The sequence below is a fragment of the Balaenoptera borealis genome, assembly GCF_965194805.1.
Source record: "Balaenoptera borealis genome assembly, chromosome: 13".
Taxonomy (NCBI): domain Eukaryota; kingdom Metazoa; phylum Chordata; class Mammalia; order Artiodactyla; family Balaenopteridae; genus Balaenoptera; species Balaenoptera borealis.
The window spans coordinates 45399563-45423355 of NC_138870.1; the positions used below are offsets into that span (position 1 = coordinate 45399563).

The 23793-nt window shown below is 42.8% G+C and overlaps 2 protein-coding genes and 1 long non-coding RNA gene across 5 annotated transcripts in view; 1 reads left to right on the forward strand and 2 right to left on the reverse strand.

Annotated features, from left to right (window-relative positions):
* LOC309609685 (cyclic AMP-dependent transcription factor ATF-7) overlaps positions 1 to 20986 on the reverse strand; it is a 121740-nt gene extending 100754 nt beyond the window's left edge. Inside the window, exons 1-2 of the mRNA XM_082351388.1 lie at positions 20962 to 20986; positions 19623 to 19707 (exon numbers count right to left, since the gene is read on the reverse strand). The gene's annotated coding sequence lies outside the window, so the exon portion shown is untranslated. The remainder of the gene's footprint in view (positions 1 to 19622; positions 19708 to 20961) is intronic.
* On the reverse strand, positions 17218 to 23695 carry ATP5MC2 (ATP synthase membrane subunit c locus 2). Of its 3 annotated transcripts, XM_082351409.1 has the most exons (6): positions 23245 to 23341; positions 21144 to 21317; positions 20962 to 21031; positions 19630 to 19707; positions 18949 to 19145; positions 17218 to 17490 (listed from the first exon to the last, which is right to left on the reverse strand). In XM_082351409.1, the coding sequence occupies exons 3-6, from the start codon at positions 20998 to 21000 to the stop codon at positions 17376 to 17378; spliced, it is 429 nt and encodes a 142-aa protein (XP_082207535.1). In that variant the 5' UTR covers positions 21001 to 21031; positions 21144 to 21317; positions 23245 to 23341; the 3' UTR covers positions 17218 to 17375. The 3 variants fall into 3 exon arrangements, with proteins under 3 accessions (XP_082207535.1, XP_082207534.1, XP_082207536.1); XM_082351408.1 differs by lacking the exons at positions 21144 to 21317; positions 23245 to 23341 and adding an exon at positions 23505 to 23695; XM_082351410.1 differs by lacking the exons at positions 21144 to 21317; positions 23245 to 23341 and having other exon boundaries at positions 19623 to 19707; positions 20962 to 20991.
* Positions 23687 to 23793, forward strand: part of LOC309609690 — a 205383-nt gene continuing 205276 nt past the window's right edge. Inside the window, exon 1 of the long non-coding RNA XR_014233529.1 lies at positions 23687 to 23763. This is a non-coding gene — a long non-coding RNA (uncharacterized lncRNA). The remainder of the gene's footprint in view (positions 23764 to 23793) is intronic.

Here is a 23793-nt window from a genome sequence, read left to right on the forward strand (position 1 = left end):
CCCCTGTCAACAGGGCCTGCCAGAAGCTCTTTGCTTTAAGCTGGCAAGGCCAGCGATACACCTTCACTATGCTACCTCGGGTATATCAACTCTCCAGCCCTATGTAATAATTTAGTTTGCAGGGATCTTTTTATTTTTTAATTAATTTATTTATTTTAGGCTGCGTTGGGTCTTCGTTTTTGCGCACGGGCTTTCTCTAGTTGTGGAATGTGGGATCTTCCTGGACCAGGGCTCGAACCCGTGTCCCCTGCATTGGCAGGCAGATTCTCAACCACTGTGCCACCAGGGAGGTCCCAGTTTGCAGGGATCTTGATTGTCATTCGTTTCCACAAGATATCACACTGGTTCATTACATCAGTGACATGATGCTTATTTGACCTAGTGAGCAGGAGGTAGCAACTACACTAGACCAATTGGTAAGACATTTGCATGCCAGAGGATAGGAAATAAATCTGACAATTCAGGGGTCTTCTACTTCAGTGAAATTTCTAGGGGTCCAGTGGTGTGGGGCATATCAAGAGATCCCTGCCAAGATGAAGGATAAATTGTTGCATCTGGCCCCTCCTACAACAAACAAACAGGCACAGTGCCTAGTGGGCCTCTTTGAATTTTGGAGGCAACATATTCCCCCTTTGGGTGTGTTCCATTGGCCCATTTACTAAATGACTCAGAAAGCTGCTAGTTTGGAGGGGGGGCAGAGAAGGCTCTGCAACGGGTCTTGTGCAAGATGCTCTCCTACTTGGCCACATGATCCAGCAGATCCAATGGTGCTTGAAAGTGTCAGTGGCAGATATGCTCTTTGGAGCTTTTGGCAGGCTTCTGTTGGTGAATTGTGGCATAGGACCTTAGAATTTTGGAGGAAAGCCCTGCAGATTACTACTCTCCTTTTGAGAAACAGCTCTTGGTCTGCAACTGGGCCTTACTAGAGACTGAATCCTTAACAGTGAGCAACGAAGTTACCATGCAACCTCAGCTGCCCATCCTCATGAACTGGGTGTTATCTGGCCCACTAAGTCATAAAGTTGTTTGTGCACAGCAGTACTTTATCATCAAACGGAAGTAGTATATATGAGATTGGGCTTGAGCAGGCCCTGAAGGCACAGTAAGTTATGTGAAGATGTGGCCCAAATGCCCATGATCCCCACTCCTGCTACACTGCCATTTCTCTCCCAGACTGAACCTATGGCCTCATGCAGAGTACCCTGTGATCACTTGACAAAGGAAGAGATTTAGGCCTCGTTTACAGATAGTTCTGCGTGATGTGCAGGTACCACGCTGCAGTAGACAGTTGCAGTAGACAGTTACAGCCTCTTTCTGGGACATTCCTGAAGGACACTGGTTAAGGGAAATCCTGCCAGTGGGCAGGACTCCAAGCAGTGCACCTGGTTGTTCACTTTGCTTGGAAGGAGAAACGGCCAGGCATGTGATTATATACTAATTTATGGGCTGTGTTTAATGGTTTGGCTGGATGGTCAGGGACTCAGAAGGAACATGAGTGGAAAATTGGGGACAAGGAAATTTGGGGAAGAAGTATGTATACAGGGAATTCCTTGGCGGTCCAGTGGTTAGGACTCAGCGCTTTCACTGCCGTGGGCCTAAGTTCGATCCTTGGTCGGGAACTAAAGATCCTGAAAGCTGTGCGGCTTAAAAAATTAAAAAAGAGGGACTTCCCTGGTGGCACAGTGGTTAAGAATCCGCCTGCCAATGCAGGGGACATGGGTTCAATCCCTGGTCCGGGAGGATCCCACATGCCAAGGAGCAACTAAGCCGGTGAGCCACAACTGCTGAGCCCATGCACCACAACTACTGAAGCCCGTGCACCTAGAGCCTGTGCTCTGCAACAAGAGAGGCCACCTCAGTGAGAAGTCTGCGCACCGCAACTAGAGAAAGCCTGCCTGCAACAATGAAGACCCAACACAGCCAAAAATAAATTAATTAATTAATAAAAAAAAAATTAAAACAGAAAAAAAAAAGAAGTATGTATACAGACTTCTCTGAATGGGCAGAAAAAGTGAAAATATTTGTGTACCTTGTGAAGGCTCACCAAAGGATGACCTCAGCAGAGGAGGATTTTAATAATTCTCTGGATACCAGACAGCCTCTTTCCTCAGCTGCTCCTGTAATCACTCAATGGGCTTGTGAACAAAGTGGCCATGGTGGCAGGGAGGGAGGTTATGCATGGGTTCAGCAACATGGACTTATATTCACCAAAGCCAACCTGACTACAGCCACTGCAGAGAGCCCATTGTGGCACCATTCCTGAGGGTGATCAGCCAGATACCTGGTGGCTGGTTGATTACATTGGACCACTTTCATCATGGAAGGGGCAGGATTTTGTTCTTACTGGAATAGACACTTACGCTGGTTATGAACTTTCCTTCCCTGCCCACGACGCTTCTGCCCAAACTATCATTCATGGACTTACAGAATGCCTAATCCACTGTCATGGGATTCCACACATTATTGCTTCTGATCAAGGAACTCATTTCACAGCAAAAGAAGTGCAGCAATGGGCTCATGCTCATGGAATTCACTGGTCTTACCATGTTCCCTACCATCTGGAAGCAGCTAGTTTGATAGAACAGTTGAACGACTTTTGGAGACCCAGTTATAGTCTGCTAAGTGGCAATATCTGATTATTTTTGCTAATGTATAAATACAATTGATTTTTGCATGTTGATCTTGTATCCTATAACCTTGCTAAACTCTTAAGTCTAGTGGCTTTTCGGTAGATTCCATAGGATTTTCTATATAAGTAACATGTTACCTATGCAAAAGGACAGTTTTACTTCTTCCTTTCTAAAATATATGCTTTTCTTTCTTTATGCACCGACTAGAATCTTGAACACAATGTTGAATATAAGTGGTGAGAGCAGACATCTCTATAATTCTCAGTGCATTTCTATGTTTCAAATGATTCACACTTAAAAAATTTTAATTCATGTCAAAATTAAAGGAAAAATGCAAGAATAGTACAAATAGGGACTTCCCTGGCGGTCCACTGGTTAAGACTGCGCTTCCACTGCAGAGGGCGCTGGTTCAATCCCTGGTTGGGGAACGAAGATCCCGCATGCTGTGCAGTGCGGCCAAAAATTAAAAAAAAAAAAAAAAGAAGAAGAGTACAAATAACTTTTTTCCCCCTGAACAATTTACAAAAGGAAAACCATTTACCATCAGCTCTGAATACTTTAGTGTATGATTCCTACCAAGTAGAGCATTCTCCTACACAACCACAAGAGAGCCATCAGAATCAGGAAATTGATATTTGATACACTGCTACCATATAACCCACAGACCCTGTTCAAGTTTTGCCAGTTGTCCAAAACATATCCCTCAGTGCAAAAGGATCCAGCTGAGGGTCACATGTTGCATTTAGTTGTCATATTGCTTTATTCTCCCTCAGTATGGAACTTGTCTTTGTCTTGGTCTTTTTTTGATTTTCATGACCTTGACATTTTTGAAGATTACAGGCCAGTTTTTCTTAGAATGTTCCTCAATCAGGTATGTCTGATATTTCCTCATGATTCGATTCAGATTATGCATTTTTGTCAGGAATTACAATGGAAGTGATGCTGTTCTAATTGCACTCTATCAGCCTGTATATTATTTTGATTTGTCCCATTAATGGTAATGCTAGTAACGTTCATCCCTTGATTATGGTGATGTCTTCCAGGTTTCCCCACTGTAAGATTATTCTTTTTCCTTTTGTAATTAATGAGTATTTTGTGGGAAAGTACTTTGAGAGTATGGAAATACCCTACTCCTCATCAAATTTTCACCCATTTGGTTTAGTATTCATTGATGTTTTGTGGCTTAATTATTACCGATGGCTTCTAAACGGCATTTTCTAATCCCATCATTCCTTCTACATTAATTAGTTGTCTTTTACTGAGAAAACCTTTTTCTTCTTCCCACTTATTTATTTTATTTATTTATTTATTTATTTTTGGCTGCATTGGGTCTTCGTTCCTGTGCGCAGGCTTTCTCTAGTTGTGGCGAGCGGGGGCTACTCTTTGTTGTGGTGCGTGGGCTTCTCATTGCAGTGGCTTCTCTTGTTGCAGAGCACAGGCTCTAGGCACATGGGCTTCAGTAGTTGTGGCTCACGGGCTCAGCAGTTGTGGCTCGCGGGCTCTAGAACGCAGGCTCAGTAGTTGTGGCGCACGGGCTTAGTTGTTCCGCAGCATGTGGGATCTTCCCGGACCAGGGCTCGAACCCGTGTCCCCTGCATTGGCAGGCAGATTCTTAACCACTGCGCCACCAGGGAATCCCCCCACTTATTTATTAATTATTACAATCAGAATGACTCATAGATTCCTGTTTTATTCAGTGGATTATAATCTTTTATTGTTATTATTTAGTTTGATGTTCAAATTGTCACAGATTTGGCCAGTGGGAGCCCCTTCAAGCTCTTTTTTTTCTTTTTTTTAATTGGAGTATATTTGGTTTAAAGCTGTCTTTTATATCCTTTTGAAATGATGTCTCCATCATTTTTTGGAAGTATAATTGACTTACAATATTATATTAGAGGTGTACAACACAGTGATTTGATATTTTTATACATTACAAAATGATCACCATGATAAGTCTAGTTACCTCTGTCACCATACAGAGTTATTACAGTATTATTGACTGTATTCCCTATGCTGTACGTTACATCCATGACTTATTTTATAAGTGACCTGTCCCCATCATTATTTGAGCATTCCACTTTGTCCTGGCACAACCATATGTTTCAGGTTCATCTTGTACTTTCCCCTCCCCAGCCCCTGAATCAGCCCTTTTCCCATGAAGCAATGGTTCTTTTCAGTGGAGAATTGCTATTTAGAAATCATAGATCAATGCTATGGGGTGTCACTATTCCCAGGTCCTCTCAGTGAACCGAAGTAGGGGGAAAATGTGTTTATGTGTATATATATCTATATCTATATATTATAGATATAGATATATACATTTTACCCTGATACCTCTAATTCTAACCTAATGTTACAGGGTTCATTCTGATTTTCTTGTTTTCCACAGTTGAGACCCTTATCTGGCAGAAGAAATCTGGCTCCCTTTATCTTCAATATGTTTATTTATTTGACCAATCCCACTTGTATATAACCAGTCTTCTGTTGCTGTTGCTTCCCATCACTCCTCCTACCACGGATGCTTGCTTGAGCTCCAACACCCCATGCCAGGCTCCCACAGTGGATTCCACACATGGAATCGGAACCCTCTTTACCCTCCTCAGGCTCTAATATACCACAGTAGTATGGGCCACAGCTGCTGCTCATCTAACTGGACTCCTACATTCCCCACATAATGCCTTTTAGACTGAATTATTCAGGAAGGAAGGAAGAAGAAAGGAAGGAAAGTAAGAAGATAGGCAGGCTTATAATTACTTTTTAATTAAGGAGAAAAAAAAGCCTCAAATCATTTTGATTCCTAATTGTCATTCACAGGAGCATTGTTGGCTACTCTTTTACTTGTGGCCGAAAGAAAATCAGGTTTCATTATTAAAGTGCGTATGGTTCATCTGTGTCCATGATATTTTTAATGATTTACATAGCTATACCCCAAAGAACCATGTTTAAGGTAATTAGATATACAAATTTCAGAGACAAAATAGAACAGTTGGATCCAAGAGAGCTACCAGAGACTCAGTATTACTCTTTCATCTTTGACTAAGCTCTGAAGTACAGGCTTCTAGATGGAGAATATGCCTCAGACACTTATAGATAAGCCACGTCCAGCAGCTTTTGTTATACTGAGTCAGTTTTAAGATTTAAGAGTTATCTTAGATGGGAGATGCCAGATCTGGACCTATAATGGATGATAAATATTTCACACTGATTCAGGAAGGCAGCAGTGCAAAAGAGCATGGGCTCTGAAGCCAGACATCCTGGGTTCCAATCTGCCCTATCATATTTACCAATAGCGGGACCTTGCGAAAACTGCTCAGCCTCTTTAGGCCTCAATATCTTCATCTCTAAAATGAAGATTCTACTTCATAGGGTTGTTTAAGCAGATTAAGCAATACCCTTAAAACAGTGTCTGGCATTAGAGGTGGATTTGCCTTGAAACTAAAGACATTTAAGTTTTAGGGAATCTCACTTGCACAGGCTACCTCCAAGGCCCTGTACTTAATTTTATATTTGCAATTTTTTTTCTTTTTCTTAAAGAGAATCCCCAAATTGTATAAACTTCAGGCCTTACCCAACTGGGTCTGCTCCTGTCTGGCACATAGTAAGTACTTGGTAAATGTAAGTTTTTATCAGTTACATCTAATATTAAGAGTGGTCCTTTATGGTGTTTTTGTTTTCAATTTTGTGTGTGTGTATTTTTATTTTTGTTTTTGCTTTTAAGTTGCCCCACCTTGTAGAAAAACAAACTAGAAGATAAGGCATAATGTAGGATATTTCTTTCATTCATTCATCTACTAAAAAATGATTATTGAGTGGCTACTATGTCAAAGGTGCTCACAATCTTGTGGCCAAGACCAACACATACATAAATAATTACAATATGAATAGTAAGTGCTATAATAAGTATATATACAGACACAAAGAGGAAGGCACAAAACTTAGGCTTTTGACTGAAATGTTTTAGTGGATAAATATGAGATTTGGAGGGTGGAGGATTATTCAGTTTGAAGAAACAACATATTCAAAGGCCTTAATTCCTTCATTGAATAAATATTTATCAAGGATCTGCATTATGGCAGGTACTATTCTGGACGCTGAGGATACAGCAATAAATGAGTCAGGCAAGAGCTAGGCTTTCATAGAGCTTACACTCTAGTAGTGGGGGCACTAAATAGGGTAATGCCATAGAGTGTTACACAGTGTATTAGTGTGTGTCCATTCTAAACTGAATGGTAAAAGAAGGCCTTTCTGAGGATGAAACATTTGAGGAGAGGCTTGAGTGACAAGAAGGAGTCAGACATGAGAAGATGGGGGGCAGGGAGGGGCACTCAAATGCAAGAACTGCTGGTAGCAAAGGACCTAGAATAGCCAAAACAATTTTGAAAAAGAAAAAGTTAGAGGACTCACACAACCCGATTTCAAGACTTACTATAGAGTTACAGTAATCAAGACAGTGTTGTTTTGGTATAAGGATAGACATTTATATCAGTGGAAGAGAAAAAAGAATCTAGAAATAAGCCTAACTGCATATGGTCAATCGAATTTTAACAAAGGTGCCAAGTTAATTCAATGGAGAAAAGACAGTCGTTTCAAAAAGTGGTGCTGAAACAATTAGGCATCTCTATGTAAAAACAGAACTACAACTCATACCTTGCACCACATAAAAAAAGTCAGCTTGAAATGGATGATAGACCTAAATATAAAACTCAAAACTATAAAACTTCTGTAAGAAAATACAAGTGAAAGTCTTCATAATTTTGGGTTAAGCAGAGATTTCTTAGCTAGGACACAAAAAACACAAACCATAAAAACAAATTGATAAATTTGGACTTCACCAAAATTAAAAACTTGTCTTCAAAAGATCCTGTTTAAAAAATGAAAAAAACAGCCATGGACTGGGAGAAAAATGTATGAAAAATACATACCTGATAAAGGACTGGTATCCAGATTACAAAAAGAACCCTCACAACTCAGAAGAAAACAAACAATCTAATTTTAAAAATTGGCAAAAGGTTTGAACAGGCATTTCACCAAATAAATATATGAAAAGATGCTGAACATCATTAGACCTTATGGAAATGCAAATTAAACCACAGTGCCATATAACCACATACCCACTAGAATGGCTAAAATTAAAAATATAGATAATACGAAGCGTTGGGGAGGATGAGGACAACTGGAACGCCCATACACTGCTGACAGCAGTGTAAAATGATACACCCCCTTTGGAAAACAATTTGGCAGTTTCTTATAAAGTTACACATACACTTACCACATAACCCAGAAATCCCACTCCTGGGTACTTACCCAAGAGAAATAAAAACATATGCCCACACAAAGACTTCTACGTGAATGCTTCTGGCAGCTTTATTGTAATAGCTCAAAACTGGAAATTACCTAAATGTCTATCAACTGGTGAATAGACCTATAAATTATAGTATACATCTACATAATGAAATACTACTCAGCAGGAAAAAGGAATAATACATGCAACAACATGGATGAATCTCAAAAGCATTATGTGAAGTGGAAGCAGACAGACACAAAACCTTACATATTGCATGATACCATTTAGTGGCACTCTGGAAAAGACAAAACTACAGGGACAAGAATCAAATCAGTGGTTGCTAGGGGCCGTGGTGATGGTGGAGGACAGGACTGACTACAAAGGGGCAAAAGAAAACTTGTTTTGGGTCATAGAAATGTGCTATATCTCTATTGCAATGATTATATTACTATATACATTGACAACATTCAACATATTGTACATTTAAAAATGGTGAACTTTACTGTATGTAAATTATTCCTCAATAAGCCTGAATTAAAAAATCACCACTGGTAACAAGTGTGGTTTTAAAATGTGTCCACAAATTCTACACTTGATCTTAGCCAAAAGGATGAGAAGTGATTATCTACAAATCCTTTGACACTCCTCACTTCAAAAGGTGGAGCTTAATTCCATTCCCCTTTAGTGTAGGCTGGACTGACTTAGTGACACACCGCTAATAAACAGCGTATGGCAGAAGTGATGGTGTGTGACTTCTGAGAATAGGCCATAAAAGGCATTGCAGCTTTCTCCTTATTCTCTCTTGGGGGAAGTCAGGTACCACATTGTAAGGACCTTCACTAGCCTTATGGAGAGGCCCACATGATAAGACCTCTTGCCAACAACCGTTTGGGTGAGATATCTTGGAATTGGATCCCTGAGCCCCAATCCGTGTGTCAACAGGGGCTGCAGCCCCAGCCAACATCTTGTCTGCAACCTCATGAGAAATCCTGAGCCAAAACCAACTAGGTAAGCCAGTCCTGAATTCCTGACTCACAGAAACTGTCAGATAATAAATATTTGTTGTTTTAAGCCAGTAAGTCTGGGGTAATTTGTTACACAATTATAGATAGCTAACATATTGAGATGAGAGGAGTAATCTGAGGTGAAGTTGGAGAGGTAGGTAGAGACCAGATCTTGTAAAGACTTAACAGGCATTGTGAGGACTTCAGATTTGATTCTAAGTCTAATGGTAAGCCATTGGTGGTTTCATTCAGAAGAAAAACAAGCACAATTTCACTTTCAGTAATCATTTCACTATGGAGTGGTCAAGAATGGATGCAGGGAGACCAGTTAGGAGGCCATTTTGGCAGTACAGGTAAGAGACGATGGTGGCTGAGACGAGGGTGGTGACAGTGGAGATGGACGTATAGAGTGAAGGAAGTAGAGGAAACAAGGATGAGCCTACAGTTTTTTTGTTTGAATAGTTGAAATGAGGATAACTGTAGAAGGGACATATTGGGAGAAGTGATGGATGAAATCAAGGCCTGAAGGAGTGTATAAGCATAATGTGTTTGAGAAACTGCAAATAGGTCAGTATGGTTGGAGTTTATGGTGATTGGATAGGAAGAGAGAGTGGTGAGAAAGTAAGCTAAAAGGACAGGCATGAGAGAAAGACCCTATTTATCACCATAAAATGTCTGACTTTATCCAGTTAGTCTGGGAGCCACTAAAAGATTTTTTAAGTAAGAGAATGATTGATCAAATTCACATTTTAGAAAGATAACTAGCAGCAGCTATATAGACTTTGGATTGAAGATGAGAGATACTGGAAACCAGAAGACATTTTGAGTAACTTTCTGATTTTTAGAAGGCAGCATAGTACAGTAGAAAGAACATAAAGGGCTTTGGAGTCAGATGGACCCGAGTTCAAATCTTGGCATAGCAAATTACCATCTATTATGGGTTGTATTGTGTCCCCCTCCAACTTCAGATGTTGAAGTCCTAACCCCCCAGTACCTCAGAGGTGACCTTATTTGGAAATATTGCAGATATAATTAGTTAAGATGTAATTAGTTAAGATAAGGTCATACTGGAGTATGGTAGGTTAATCCAATATGCCTGGTATCCTTATAAAAAGGGGAAATTTGGTTGTAGACATGCACACAGGGAAATGCCATCTGAATATGAAGGCATAGATCTACAAGTCAAGGAATGCCAAAAATTACCAGCAAGCCACTAGAAGCTAGGGGAAAGGCATGGAACAGATTCTGCCTCATAGCCCTCAGACGGAACAAACTCTGCTGACACCTTGATCTTGGACTTTTAGCCTTCAGAACTGTGAGATAATAAATTCCTGTTAAGCCACTCAATCGGTGGTACTTTGTTATGGCAGCCCTAGTAAAGGAATACACAATCTGTGTGACTTGGACAAATTACTTTATCTTGCTAATCCCTAGTATCCTAATCTGTAAAATGGGGATAATTGTGTCTACCTAATAAGGTGGTCACGAGGATGAAATGAAATGGCATTTGCAAAACACCTGGCACTGCATAAATATTATTTTACATTTGTGAGACACTAATGCTACAAGGAAAATGGGACATTTTTGAACATTTTTGGAAAGACTGACTACAACTGTAAGGGTCATGTGCAATACAACTTAAAGGAATAGGATGGACAAAATGATCTTGGAATCCTTATTTCCTGTTGGATACCTTAGAGAGGAGCCCTGGGATTGTCTTGCATTCTGTGAAAATGCAGCTTCTTTTGGGATAGAACACTAGTACAAGAACCAAAAGCACTCTCCAAGGCAGGAAGGTTGAGGCTAACGAACATCCTGTGGTGTGGTAAAGTTGGGAAGGGAAGGAGGTGAACAAAGCTACAGAAGAATGAGCCAGATGCCTTAGGCCTCCAGGTTTCCCAGCACACTTCCTTAGGTAAAAGATTTAGGCTGGGGGTTGTCGTCTCCTCAGCTCCATGTGGGAAACCCAACAGAGGCCTCTCACCGGTCTCTGGAACGCCTAGTCTTTTCAAGCAGGGAGTCCATTGCCAAAGCAAACAATCCCAGCTCTACGATTGTGCTCTGGCTGGGGTAGGGGAGAACAAAGCTCCCTTTCTTTGCTTCCCCAACTCTATGGCTCCAGCCAAAGGCACTGTTTACACAATCTTCCCTGGTGAAGAATTTGTTCCTTTTCTCTCTAGGTTACAGCTGGAAAAGATTGACTCCCTCCTTGCCTGTTCCTTTTCCCCAGACCCCTGGACAAGAAAAGTGTCCAATACCTGAAGCCTCCCACCCTCAGAAAAGATGTCAGCACACTTAGGAGTAACTCCAGGCCCTTTTGTGATGTGAGAGAGACCCTCAGTTTTAGCGGCATAAAGCCTGTCTGGCTGGGAAAGGGAGGCTGGCTGCAGCTATCAGGAGCCTCGCTTGTCTCCTTTCCAACTCTGTTTATTCCTCCCTCTCTCACTCCCCAGGGATTCTGAGGCTTTCCCAGGTCCATATTTAGGAGTGAATCAAATAATCAAAATCCAGGGCAGATTTAGGTTCCTTCTTTAAAAGGATGAAAACAATGTTTTCTAGTGGGAAATGTTTTCTGTAGTCTTTAGTTCACTAACTCCAGCAGCACATATGTTTCCCTCCAGCCCCAAAAACAAAAGCAAGAAGGAGAAAAGGAAGCCCCAGAGTGGTGGAGTCTAATTTTAGCACTGGCAGAGAGTCCCAGTGTTAAGTTACTCCTGGTAAATTGGTAACTAAGAAACAGAAGAGATAGAGACAATTTACAAGATCTGGGTCTCCAGCAAGAAGTTTTAAAATCAACTTTCATTTAATTCTATGACATCTCCAGGAGGCACATCTCAAGGAAATGTGCCTCTCATTTCACACAAGGGAAGGAAATTGAAGCACAAGAATTAACCAAAAGTGACTTGAACCCAGGATTCTGGGACTTTCAATTTGGTCAACTCCATAAGCCAAGTTGCTTTCTGAAAATTTTATGGGTCTTTGCACTGTACAAATTTTCCCTGAGCTAAATCCCCACTGGCTATCCTCCTGTTGTTAGGGGAGTTATGGGCTAGGTGTTTATTACCCTTTGCAGCTATGTTTTGGAAACTTAAAGTCCTTGCTCCAGCTGTTGGGAGATGTGGATGGAAAGGCCTTAGGGGTGCAAAGGGGATGCAAGTCTGTTAGGCTCAGGTATCACCCCTACACATACACAAACACCATCACCCCTCCCACCTCACCCTGCCACCAACCACCCTCCCCAGCGAGAACTGCAGAGTTGGTTTCTGAAAAAGCAGCTACACAGTTCCTGGAAGGCTCTAATCCACAATAGTTAAAAATATCCATCTTGGGGCCAGAGCTGAGCCAACTAAGCTGACCCTACCCAGAAAACCAGGAAATTACCCAGCAGTGGGTAAAATGAACACAAGGGTAGACAAATGCTACCTATTCGCAAGATAACAACAGGGATGATAATTATAAGAAAAACAGATCCATCTCCTTCACTGAGAGATCTAAAAAACTGTCCAGATTTGTCTTTCCCTCTCCTTCAGTGATATCCTGGCCCCCACACCTTGTGGTGTGGCATAATGCAAGGAGCTCTGGTCACGGGTTTCTATTCTGTTCTATTTAGAACTAAGTCATGATTCTTGAACAGGAGTCTTAAGTTTTCTCATTTGTTAAAACGAGAAAAAAATATCTACTCCACACAAATGAAATAGCTATAGTAAAAATAGTAAAAATAGCTATAGGCGTACAGTTTTTGTTTAAAGGCCTTTCCTGGACTTCCCTGGCGGTCCAGTGGTTAAGACTCCCCGCTTCCACCGCAGGGGGCACGGGTTCGATCCCTGGTCGGGGAACTAAGATCCTGCATGCCACACAGCCTTGCCAGAAAATTAAATAAATAAATAAAATAAAGGTCTTTCCTTATTTAGCCTTCCTGAGCTAGGTTAGAGTCAACACAGTTATGAGGCAGAGGGTCAGATAAGTCAAGTTTAGAGTTTCTTTTCAGTCCAAGATTCAGATGAAACTTCACTCCTTTTGCAGACTGGAAGATTGCACCTGTGTTAGCTTTCTATTGCTACATAACAAACTACACAAACTTAGTGGTTTAAAACAAATTCCATTTATTATCTTACTGTTCTGTAGATCATAAAATCCAAGCAGGCTTGATTCCATTTTCTGTTTAGGGTCTCCCAAATCCAAAGTCAAGGAAGGTGTTGACTGGTCTGGGCTCTTATCTAGAAGTTCTAAGGAAGAACCCATTTCCAAGCTTATTCAGGCTGTTGGCAGAATTCAGTTCCTTGCAGTTGTCGGACTGAGGTCGCACTTCCTTGCTGGCTGTTGGTTAGGGGGTCAATTTCAGCTCTTAGAGGCCACTTTCCAATCATTGCATACGGTCCCCTCCAACTTCAAAGCCAGTAATAGTGCATTGAATCTTTTCTTCAAATGTCTCTGATTTTTCCTTCTGCCACCAGTCTGGGAAAGCTCTTTGCTTTTAAGGGCCCATGTGATTAGATCAGGCCCATGCAGATAATCTCCCTATCGTAGTCAACTGTGCCATATATAACATAACCACAGGTGAAATAGCTCATCAAATTCACAGGTTAGGGGTTAGAGCATAACATTTTTAGGGGATCATTTAAGAAATTCTGCCTGCCACAGCATTTATTCAAAAGATGAAAGGAAATGATCTCTTTTGGGGTTGGTGGGGGGAGCAAAGAAGGAAGTAGGAATAGACTATCGCTAACTAACCGCTTATACCAATAAGAGAAGCCAAGCGTTTGAGATGAGAGTCCTGACTACATCCCTGGTATTCTATCCATTATATCTTCTGCCACCTCTTGAGTGGCTACTTTGGTCACAATGTCCTAACATAGTGCCTTGAGGTAAATGTTCAATAATAAAGACATTTTAAGAAATGCTTGGGGACTAAAAAAAAAAATCTTCCCATGTTTTAGTTTTTCCTCATTAAACAGTGTGAATACAAAGCTGTCCAAAGCTGTCCAAGAGTGTGTCCTAAGAATACATGTTGGGAAATGCGTATTTTTAGATATGGCTCAACTAAGTCAAAATTTCATTGCTCAAAACTTGTAGGACCAGGATAATATTCACTGTACTCCTCTTCCATTTTCTATTTCAGAATTCAACATAAATATTCCTTCACCTGATTTCTCTTCAATGGAGGTAAGACACAGAGCAGCCTCTAGGTTCCTGGGCACCAACTTAAGCTAAAGCACCAAGGCTGTTCCTGAGCAGCTTTTTCATCCTGATGACCTAAGAAGGCCTCAAACTAATAAATCCATCCTGAAAGGGAGGCTGGAATAGGGTTCCTCATTACTGCTGTTTAGCACGTAGATGATTTTCAAAGGACATGATTTTCTTCTAATTAGGATGACTAATTGAAGAAACTGAGGAGTAAGAAGAGGGAACCAACTATATGGGAAGAGAACCTAAAAAAAGAGTGGATATATGTACATTAGTATAACTGATTCACTTTGCTGTATGCCTGCAACCGACACAACATTGTAAATCAACTATACTCCAATAAAAATTAAAAATTAAAAAAGAAGAGGGAACAAAGACTCTCTGCCTTCAGCATCCCTGGGTCTTTTCCTCCAGATGCTTTATGGCCAGACTTGCCAACCATAAAAGAGGGAGAAACTGTGTACAAAATACCTGTAATAGGCTCTGAGCTTCATGGAGAATGGAAAGCAAATTATAATCAATATACATTGAACTTTCATGACACCATCCTTTCCAAATACCCAAGGTACCTCTGTGTGCATGCACATAATTCCTGGGATGAGAATTATTATCCCTATTTAATAGATGGGGAAAAACTGAGGTCCTAGAGTTATTGGTTAGTGATCTGACCATCATCACAATGGCCAGGAGTAGAAGAGAGATTAAACTAACATCTCCTAATTTCAAATCATGTGATCTTTTTGAAACTACAAGGACAAATAGATTTCATTCCATGTTATCAAAATTGGAAAGACCTTCAGAAGATTTGCTCTTGGACCCTCTCTACTAAAACATAGCACTCCTCTACCCCAAGTTGTTGGCAACTTGGGTTGCCAATAAATATCTCTTGGGGGGCTTCCCTGGTGGCGCAGTGGTTGAGAATCTGCCTGCTAATGCAGGGGAAACGGGTTCGAGCCCTGGTCTGGGAAGATCCCACATGCCGCGGAGCAACTAGGCCCGTGCACCACAACTACTGAGCCTGTGCGTCTGGAGCCTGTGCCCCGCAACAAGAGGGGCCGTGATAGTGAGAGGCCCGCGCACCGCGATGAAGGGTGGCCCCCGCTTGCCACAACTAGAGAAAGCCCTTGCACAGAAACGAAGACCCAACACAGCCAAAAATTAATTAATTAATTAATTAAAAAAAGAATCAATGTCTGATCATTGTTTTAAAAAAAAAAAAAAATCTCTTGGGACCTGAAACTAAGAGGATCCAGGTTGCCTTGACTCCTGAAGAAATTTGCTTCCAAGCTTCTTGCAGCACCATCTCATCATTCGCCTCAGAGAGAACAAGAACACGTGCAACACCAGGTGTGCTCTCTCCAAGCACCTGAGTTGTTAAGGAGCCAGCTAGCATCAATCCCAAAGAAAGGGCCAAAGGGAAAAATAAAACACAGATGACTCTGATCTGATGACTTGGTAAGGGGACTGGCAAGAGAGGCTCCTACCAGAGGTTCAAACTTAAATGAACAAAACAAAGAGGGCTATTCCTCATCTCCAAATATGTAGGTATCTTCCACCTACTCGTGTCTGGAGGAACTGTTCTTGTGAGGTCCACCTAGAGCCCCAAAGTCCAGCATATAGTTATTTGGGAATAGTATAGCAATCTAGAAGCCAATTGTGGATAGGACCCCATTCAACCCTTGATCACAATAGCAAAAGGGCAAGGGTGAATGATTTGGGGTGACCTGCTTCCCGAGCATCAGTTTACTCTGAGGTGAAGTCTCTGCCCTGGGCTTTAATTTTAGTCACTGACTGAACCGAAAGAAAATCTGTTGTGGTCATCTACATTAGCATGAAAGGACTTTAATTTATACACGACTTCAAGCATATGTAAGATAAGACTTAAAGTTTAGCCTTTAGAAAATAATAATCCTTTAGTTTATACTAACCCCACTGTCCAAAGTCCCTCTTGAGGCATTTTTAAGGGAAAAGGTTTATCTTTGTTTATTCTGCTCTTTCTTGCTTGCTTGGGAAAACAATGGTCACCAGCAACACTGCAAGAGTCCCACAAGACCAACAGTGTGGTAGTCTTACACCCTGGGCTACGAGACGTGACCCTTGCTCTAGCTCCAGCTCTGCTAGTAAATGTTCCCAGGAGAATCCTTTGATCTCTGAGTCTGTTCCCTTGCTTGTGAAGTGAGCTGGTTGGTTCAGATGATTAAAAATTTGACCAAGATACTGCTGTGTCATGCTACATACTTCTAGGGATACAAGATAAATATGACATAGTCCCTGCCCCAAGAAGCTAACAATCTAACTTGGAAGATAAGGCACACATATGTGCACACATGTACACATAAAACCACAATTTATCATACACAGTAAACATTATAAAGGATGCAACATGCTCTACAGCCCTTTATATGGGTTAATGCTCACTTGACTGAAAGTGGATGGAAACCAGATGAAAGCTTCATGGAAGAAGAGGTAGCATTTAAGCTGTCTTTCAGGATAACAGGGAGTTTGAAACAGAGGAAAGTGACCAAAGATTCAGGGAAAGAAAGCAGAGATGGACAAAGGGCAAGGCCTGTAGATACGTAAGGACAGTAAAGCAGGGAAAGTATTTGAAAAATGACAAATAGTCCACTTTGGGTAGAGTGTTTGGGAATAATAAAAAATAAAGCTGAGGAAGTTGAGTCAGACTGTTTTCAAATTGGTAAATGGCAAAACCAGTCCTATGCTTAAGGAGGATTAACCTGACAGTGGCTGGCAGAAGTAAATGCTAGAGGGTAGAGATGGGAGGCAGAAGGCCAATTAAGAGGTTATTGCAATAGACCAGGTGGGTGGCAATGAGGACCTCAGCCAGGAAAGTGGCAGTGGAAACAGAGAGCCAATTAGTCAAAATTTTAAACCAGCACTGTAAGTTGCTACTGACCCACTTCTCCAAGGTAACATGCCATCCCAGGTGAAGATTATTAAAAAGGAGCACTAATTTGAATAAAGCTTTCCCAAAATAGAGAATGAAGAATAAGTGAGCCCAGACCCATGCTGAGCTTAGAACCATCACCAACCTCCAGGCCTTATACTTTCACCAAGGCATTCAGCCAACTGTGGAAAAGAAATATACACAGGAGACTCAAGAAACATCTTTTTAATACAGTATCTATTTGTCTTCCTTCTGTCAAACCCTGAGCCAACCCCTTTCCCCAGGCTGCCTGGGGAGGTACAGGAAAAGGAACATACAGGGCAGACAAGACACGGGAGAAAGAACTATGGGAGGTGGAAACGGCTCCTTCACATGGCGAAGAGGATGAGAAAGGCCACCATCAGGCAAAAGAGTCCCATGGCTTCCGAGAGGGCAAAGCCCAGAATCGCGTAGGAGAATAGCTGTTGCTTCAGAGAAGGGTTCCTGGGGGAAGGGGAAGAGAAAAGACTGAATCTCTAGTCCGCACAAAGAAAAGGACAAACATTAAAGGTAGACTCAGGGAGAATCTATCTCAAGCTAACATCTTATGTAATGAGATGACAACATCATGCCCCAATTCTTGCTCTGATACATCAAGGGCTCTACAGAGATGAATAAGGGGAGTGGACAATCCAAAATTCTATAACATAGCCCAGGTACAAACATTACTGCCTCTACAGGATCACCCACATCTTCCTCATAACTTAAGACTCCTGGGTCTGGACACAACTATTCAGGGCTCAACCAGAATGGAAGAGGTATCTGGAGTGGCAGGGCCTATCAGACCAGTGTTTCCAAACTGCAAGCAGAACCCCAAAATACGAAATGTATAAATCTAAAGTGTAATTGTAAAGAAAGTGGGGGATTTGAAAGTCTTGATTGGTTTCCCCTTCATTCTCTAAGACAGTCTCCGGGGTATACCCTCAGAACCCTAGGGCTTTATGTAACACAATTAGAAAAACACTGTTCTTGTGGACAAGGGAGCCAGAGAGACAAATAACTTCTCTCATTTCAAAATAGTCAAAAGATTTTGGGCTACAAATGGTCTGTGAGGTTTAGATGATATGATTAAAAAATGGCATAAAGGCCTCCCAACTTTGAAAGTCAGTATATAATTTCTATTTCCCTTACTCTGTCACCTCTGGAAGCCTTGATGGATAAGCTAAAGCAACACCAGCTTTTAACAGAATTGTGGACATAGAAGTTTCTTATTTCATACAAATCCTAAAAAATAACCTCTTTCCCCAAGGACATTAAGAGAACTTGCAGGTCTCTAAAGGATTAATTTAGTTCTAACAGTGAGTTGCCCAGGGTTGGTGGGGACCAAATAGTCCCAAGTGTCAAGGAGCCACGGGGCTGGATGCAGAGGCAGTTTTCCCAGGAGTGACGGGGGAATTCCCAGGGATGGGGACAACGGCAGTGAAGCCACTATGCTGACTGAAGCTCTAGACTCGGGGGAGGGTGGGGGAACGGGATGGGGGCGATACTTTTTCTGTAAAGGGCCAGAGAGCAAATATTTTAGGCTTTGTGGGTCACATATGGTCTCTGTTACCTTTTTTATTTTCATGACCCTTTAAAAATGTAAAACCCTTCTTAGCTCAGCTATACAAAACCAGGCTGTGGCCCAGATATGGACATCCTGCCTTAGTTTGATGACTCCTACTCTAAATCAAAGCTGTCCAACAGAACTTTCCAAAATGGTAGCCACTAGTCACCTGTGGCTACTGAGCTACATTAAAAGTTACAAAATTTAAGTTTGTGTACTTTTAGTTAATTAAAATATACATTCAAATAGCAACAGGTGGCTAGTGGCTACTGTATAGGATAGTGCAGCTCTAGAACCCCAGTCTCTGCCCAGACCTTTGGAAACATATCAGAGAGCCAATGGTGGGTCCATCTTACCTGGCATAACCAATGATGAGGCTCCCAAACACAGTCCCAATTCCAGCCCCAGAGCCAGCCACCCCTACTGTGGCAGCCCCAGCTCCAATGAACTTGGCGGCTGTGTCAATGTCCCTTGAAATGGCACTGGTTTGGAAACTGCGGCTAGGAATAAGTGAGGTGGTCAGGGGACGTGGGGCTGCCAAGCTGCTGTGGCTCTGTGAAGAAGTAGGTAGAAAGTTTTTAGGAAACCCTTTTTTCGCTTTGGAAACTTTTGAACCATTTAAGCCCTTTATGCTATCAAATCCCACTGCTTCTCCCCCATACAGAAAATCTTTTAACTCCCTGGAAAACTCCCTAAAATGTTGCCAAGCAGAACTTTTAAATGCAAGAAGTGGACGTCAAATACCTTCAAGATTCAGGTACGGTCTAGAAATGTAAGACTGAAGCCCTAGCCTGTTCTTGATGCCTTGAGGAGATCATCTTCCTGGGACTAAATGCTCCCAACTCAAGTCAGTACACTAAGTCAAGTAATGGCAGTTATCAGCAGCACACGTGGACATGTGCTGCCAGTGGCAGAAGCTGGAACATTAGGGTACCATATATGGAGTCCTCAGCACTCCCCCTACTGGTTCTGTCAGGTAACCCTCCCCACCCAACCCCCACCCCTCCCCCACAGGCCCAATTCCACTTACAACGAACCTCATCTGTCAGTGTCTCTGGTTGTTTCAGCACCACTGCAGACAGTGATCGGTTCAATAGTGGAGAGGTTCTCCTGATCTAGTGGGAATAACACAAGGCCAAGAAAGTCAAGGAAGGCTGTGGAGAGGAGTTGTAGAACCACCCCAAATTGTTACTCAGATGCCCCATTCATTCGCTAGAACTTAACTCAGAATCTCAAAAGAGAATCTGGAATTATTCTTTTACTTTTAAGCAAATTCTAGATTCAAGAACAGCACCATTTCTCTTGCTTCCTAGGCTTCTCCACTGATTTAAGGGAAGAAAGTCTACTTCCTTTTGGAAGGAATTACCTACCCTTGCTATACCCTTTTACAGGCCTTGAGAACGGGAAGAAATTTAAGCCTCAGAAGCATTTACTTCGCTCAGCAAGAAATCTATACATACACTGGTAATGGCCAGCCCATTAGAAGGAAGCCAATGACTGGAACATCTTTCCCTGAACACACCCTTCCGGAAAATAGGCACAAAAATCCATGCTGAAAATTTACTCCATCCTGGTAGCCTTTTCTGACTAACTCCAAGCCAGTGTCTCCAAAGCAGACAACATGGTGGTTAACAGGCAGGGCTTTAGTCAAATATAACTAGATTCTAATCTTAGCTCTATATCAGCTGTGTGATCTTAGGACAAGTCACTTAAATCTTTCTAAGTCTGTTTTCTCATCTATCAAATGGGAATAACATATCTCAGGCTTGATTTGAGGAGTAAATAAGATTATGTATACAAACTGGTAAACTCAGTGCCAGGCACAGTAAGTGCTCAATAAATAATACCTACCAACAGCATCACTCCTTTTCACTTACGAGTGAATGAACCAATTGCCTCCACTATCTAATAATTTTAATTTCTTCCATGCTGTTGCTTCTGAGTCAAATATTTTCCCAATGTGTATTTTAGCTTCCCACCCAAATTTAAGCTTCCAGAAGGAACTCCTAGCTATGGCTCTCTGACACTCAGGACAAGATCCTGTACACAGTGCATACTCAGTCCAACTTAGGCAATTTAACTCATGTTTACCATTTCTGGTGGGGTTCCAGTTTACAAGAACACAGAGTTTCAGGATAGGAATAACCTGATCTTAGCCTAGGTTCTCATTTATACTCTTCTTCTAATATAGTTGGATGAGAAGAATTAACTGGCCTTCATGGGACACGAAGCGGGGAATGCCTGGGAAGCATTCATTCTCTCCTGTCAGGCTAGCACAGCAAAGGGCCCAGCTGCGAAGAACAAGGTCTGAGAAGGAAAAGACAAGATGCCTCTCCTTAAAAACTTTCCTGGAAAAGGCAGGTACTCACCAAGGAGGAGGTGGAGATGAACTTGGTGCAAGCGTACATTTTCAGGGGCTGAAGGGCCGTGGCAGGAGAGCTGTAATTACAGAAGCAGCATTGTCAATATTGTCCTTGCTTACCAAAGGACATCCTTATTAGCAGAAAAGGTGCTCTGGAAAATTTAAATGGCCCAGAGAGCAGTGACTGACCTCAAGTCTCAGCAGAGATGGAATTAGAACCCTGAAGTCAGGATTTCCTCCACACAGCTTCTAAGACTTCCTTATAATCAAGTGACTTCTCCTGGTCTGAACAAGAAGTTCCTTGGTCCCAGCTTTAAGACCTGTTATCCCAGACTTCCCGTGGCACAGTGGTTAAGAATTCTCCTGCCAATGCAGGGGACACGGGTTCAAGCCCTGGTCCAGGAAGATCCCACATGCTGAAGAGCAACTAAGCCCGTGCGCTAAGCAACTAAGCCCTACTGAGCCTGTGCTCTAGAGCCCGCGAGCCACAACTACTGAGCCCATGTGCCACAACTACTGAAGCCCGCGCACCTAGAGCCTGTGCTCCGCAACAGAGAAGCCACTGCAATGAGAAGCCCGTGCACAACAAAGAGTAGCACCTGCTTGCCACAACTAGACAAAGCCTGCACGCCCCGCGAGGACCCAATGCAGCCAAAAATAAATTAAGTAATTAAGAGAGAGAGAGAGAAAAAAAAAAGACCTGTTATCCCTTTCCATAGCCTCATGCTGGGGTTGTCAGATGAATTTCCCCAGCATCTTTTGCCTAAGTTTCCCTCAGTCTCTTACTCAAAAGAAACTCTTCTCAAGGCTTCATTGCTTGGGCCTAAAAATGTTGCCCTTTAAAGACTCTTGGGGGAATTCCCTGGCGGTCCAGTAGTCAGGACTCTGAGCTTCCACCGCAGGGGGCACGGGTTCAATTGCTGGTCAGGGAACTAAGATCCCGCATGCCATGAGTTGTGGCCAAAAAAATAAAAAAATAAAAAAATAAAAAATGCATACTCTTGGGTCCCACCTTAGACTTTCCAGGTCAAGATCTCTGGGAATAAGGCCCAAGTACCCTCTATTTCAATGAAGCTTCTCAAATGATTCTTAGGTACATAGCATGTTCTTAAAACCAGTCTTGAAACTATGGTAGTGGTACAGCCAGGACTTGAACTCTTCTCACTCTTAATGCTTTCTAATATGCTACAGGTTGAAACACTCAGTGATTACTTAGGCCTGTTAAATGACACTTCCTTGAATAAGCTGGACTAATATTTGCCCAGACTACATTTCTGAATGCAGAATCTTAGTTACTTTTAGATTAATGGATGTCTTCAACTCTTGTCCTGTCTAGAACTCTGATTTCTGCCCATACCCTAACTCTAACCTAACTGTGCTGCCAGGCTATTCAGGTTTTCTTGGGTCAAAAATCCAAAATTTCTTTAAAGCTTTAAAAAAGGGAGGACTGTTTTTTTCCCAAGGCAACAAAACCTCAATATCATCATTTGTAAAATGTAGTTCTTAGGCGGATTAAATGAAATAACATATGGAAAGTGCCTGATGTGGCACTTGAAGGGAGCCTGCATGAAGTGGCGACCCCTCCGCTGGCCACCTAACCTTGGCCAAGTCTGCACTTGTTAATCAATATCACCTTGGGCAACAGCACTACCCAGATTCATGGGTTTCTTCCTCAGTGTAGATGGGCCAAGGAGTTACAGGGCTGCTACTTAACCGTTCCCTTTCTTAACCTTCTTTTCCTCTCGAGGGCAGAGTCCGGGGACTCTCGGTAAACCCTTGACAGGAAAGCTGGCCGGTTGGCAATACCCCATGCTGGCCCCACCCCTTTTTAGGCCTCCTGCCTCTAACGGAAAACCTCACTGTCAGCCCACGACTTGTGCTTTTCCCAACTTCACCGCAGTGGAAGGAAAAGAACGGCGCTGAGAGACAATCAGTGGTTCCAAAGAAACCGGCCTCTTTTCTGCTATAGCTCTCCCAGGCCACAGTCTGAATGGAGGGGTGTTTTGGCTGTTCTGTTCATTTCTACCACTTTCAAGGTTTGCTTTTTAAATCGAGAGGTGCTGACTAGAGGGGGTGGTGTCTTGAGACGATCCACAATCTCCATTGTTCGGCACCTGAGGTCCTGGGGCCAAAAGTCTGGAGGTTTCAGAATAAGAAAGGCACGAGTCAGGATGAGAAGAGAAAACAGAGGTAGGAGGGGAGAGTTTGGGGGTTGGGACAGCTCTGAAAGGGCAAGAGAATGAGAAAAGAGCGTTTGCAAAGGATGAGTCGGGACAGGTGAAATGAGTACCCTGGGATTTGACTTTCGCCAGCTCCAAGGCACGCTCGCTCCCCCAACCCACGAGACCTCCAAGATGGCGCCAGGCCCGCGCGGTTGGAGGTCACCGGCACGCGGAAGGGGCAGCCCTAAGGCACGGGGATACGGGGTTAAGGGAGGGCGTGAGGACCCAGGTGGGAGCATGCAAGGTAAGGATCTCAGCGCATTGGCGCGAGGTGGTCGCCCCGCGCGCGTGCGCGGCGCAAGGCGGGAGCGAGGGCCCAAGGCCTTACCTGCTCCCAGGGCAGAGAAGACAAGAGAGAAGCGGGGAGAGGGCGGGAATAGCGAAAGGAAGGCTCTGCTCATGCGCGGCCCGGACCAACGAGTCGCTCTGCCAAGGATAGAGTGATTGCAAAGTTGAGGGTCGGTCCGGGCGCCACAGCGCCGCCTGCCAGCTCTGTGGCGACATTCGGCCAGTCATTCCACCTGAGGTTTGAGAGAAGAAACTGCAGGCGGAGCCGACCGTGTGCAGAAATGAGGGCACTCCGCAGTGTAAGTCGATCCGTAACGTGGCCTGCGGTT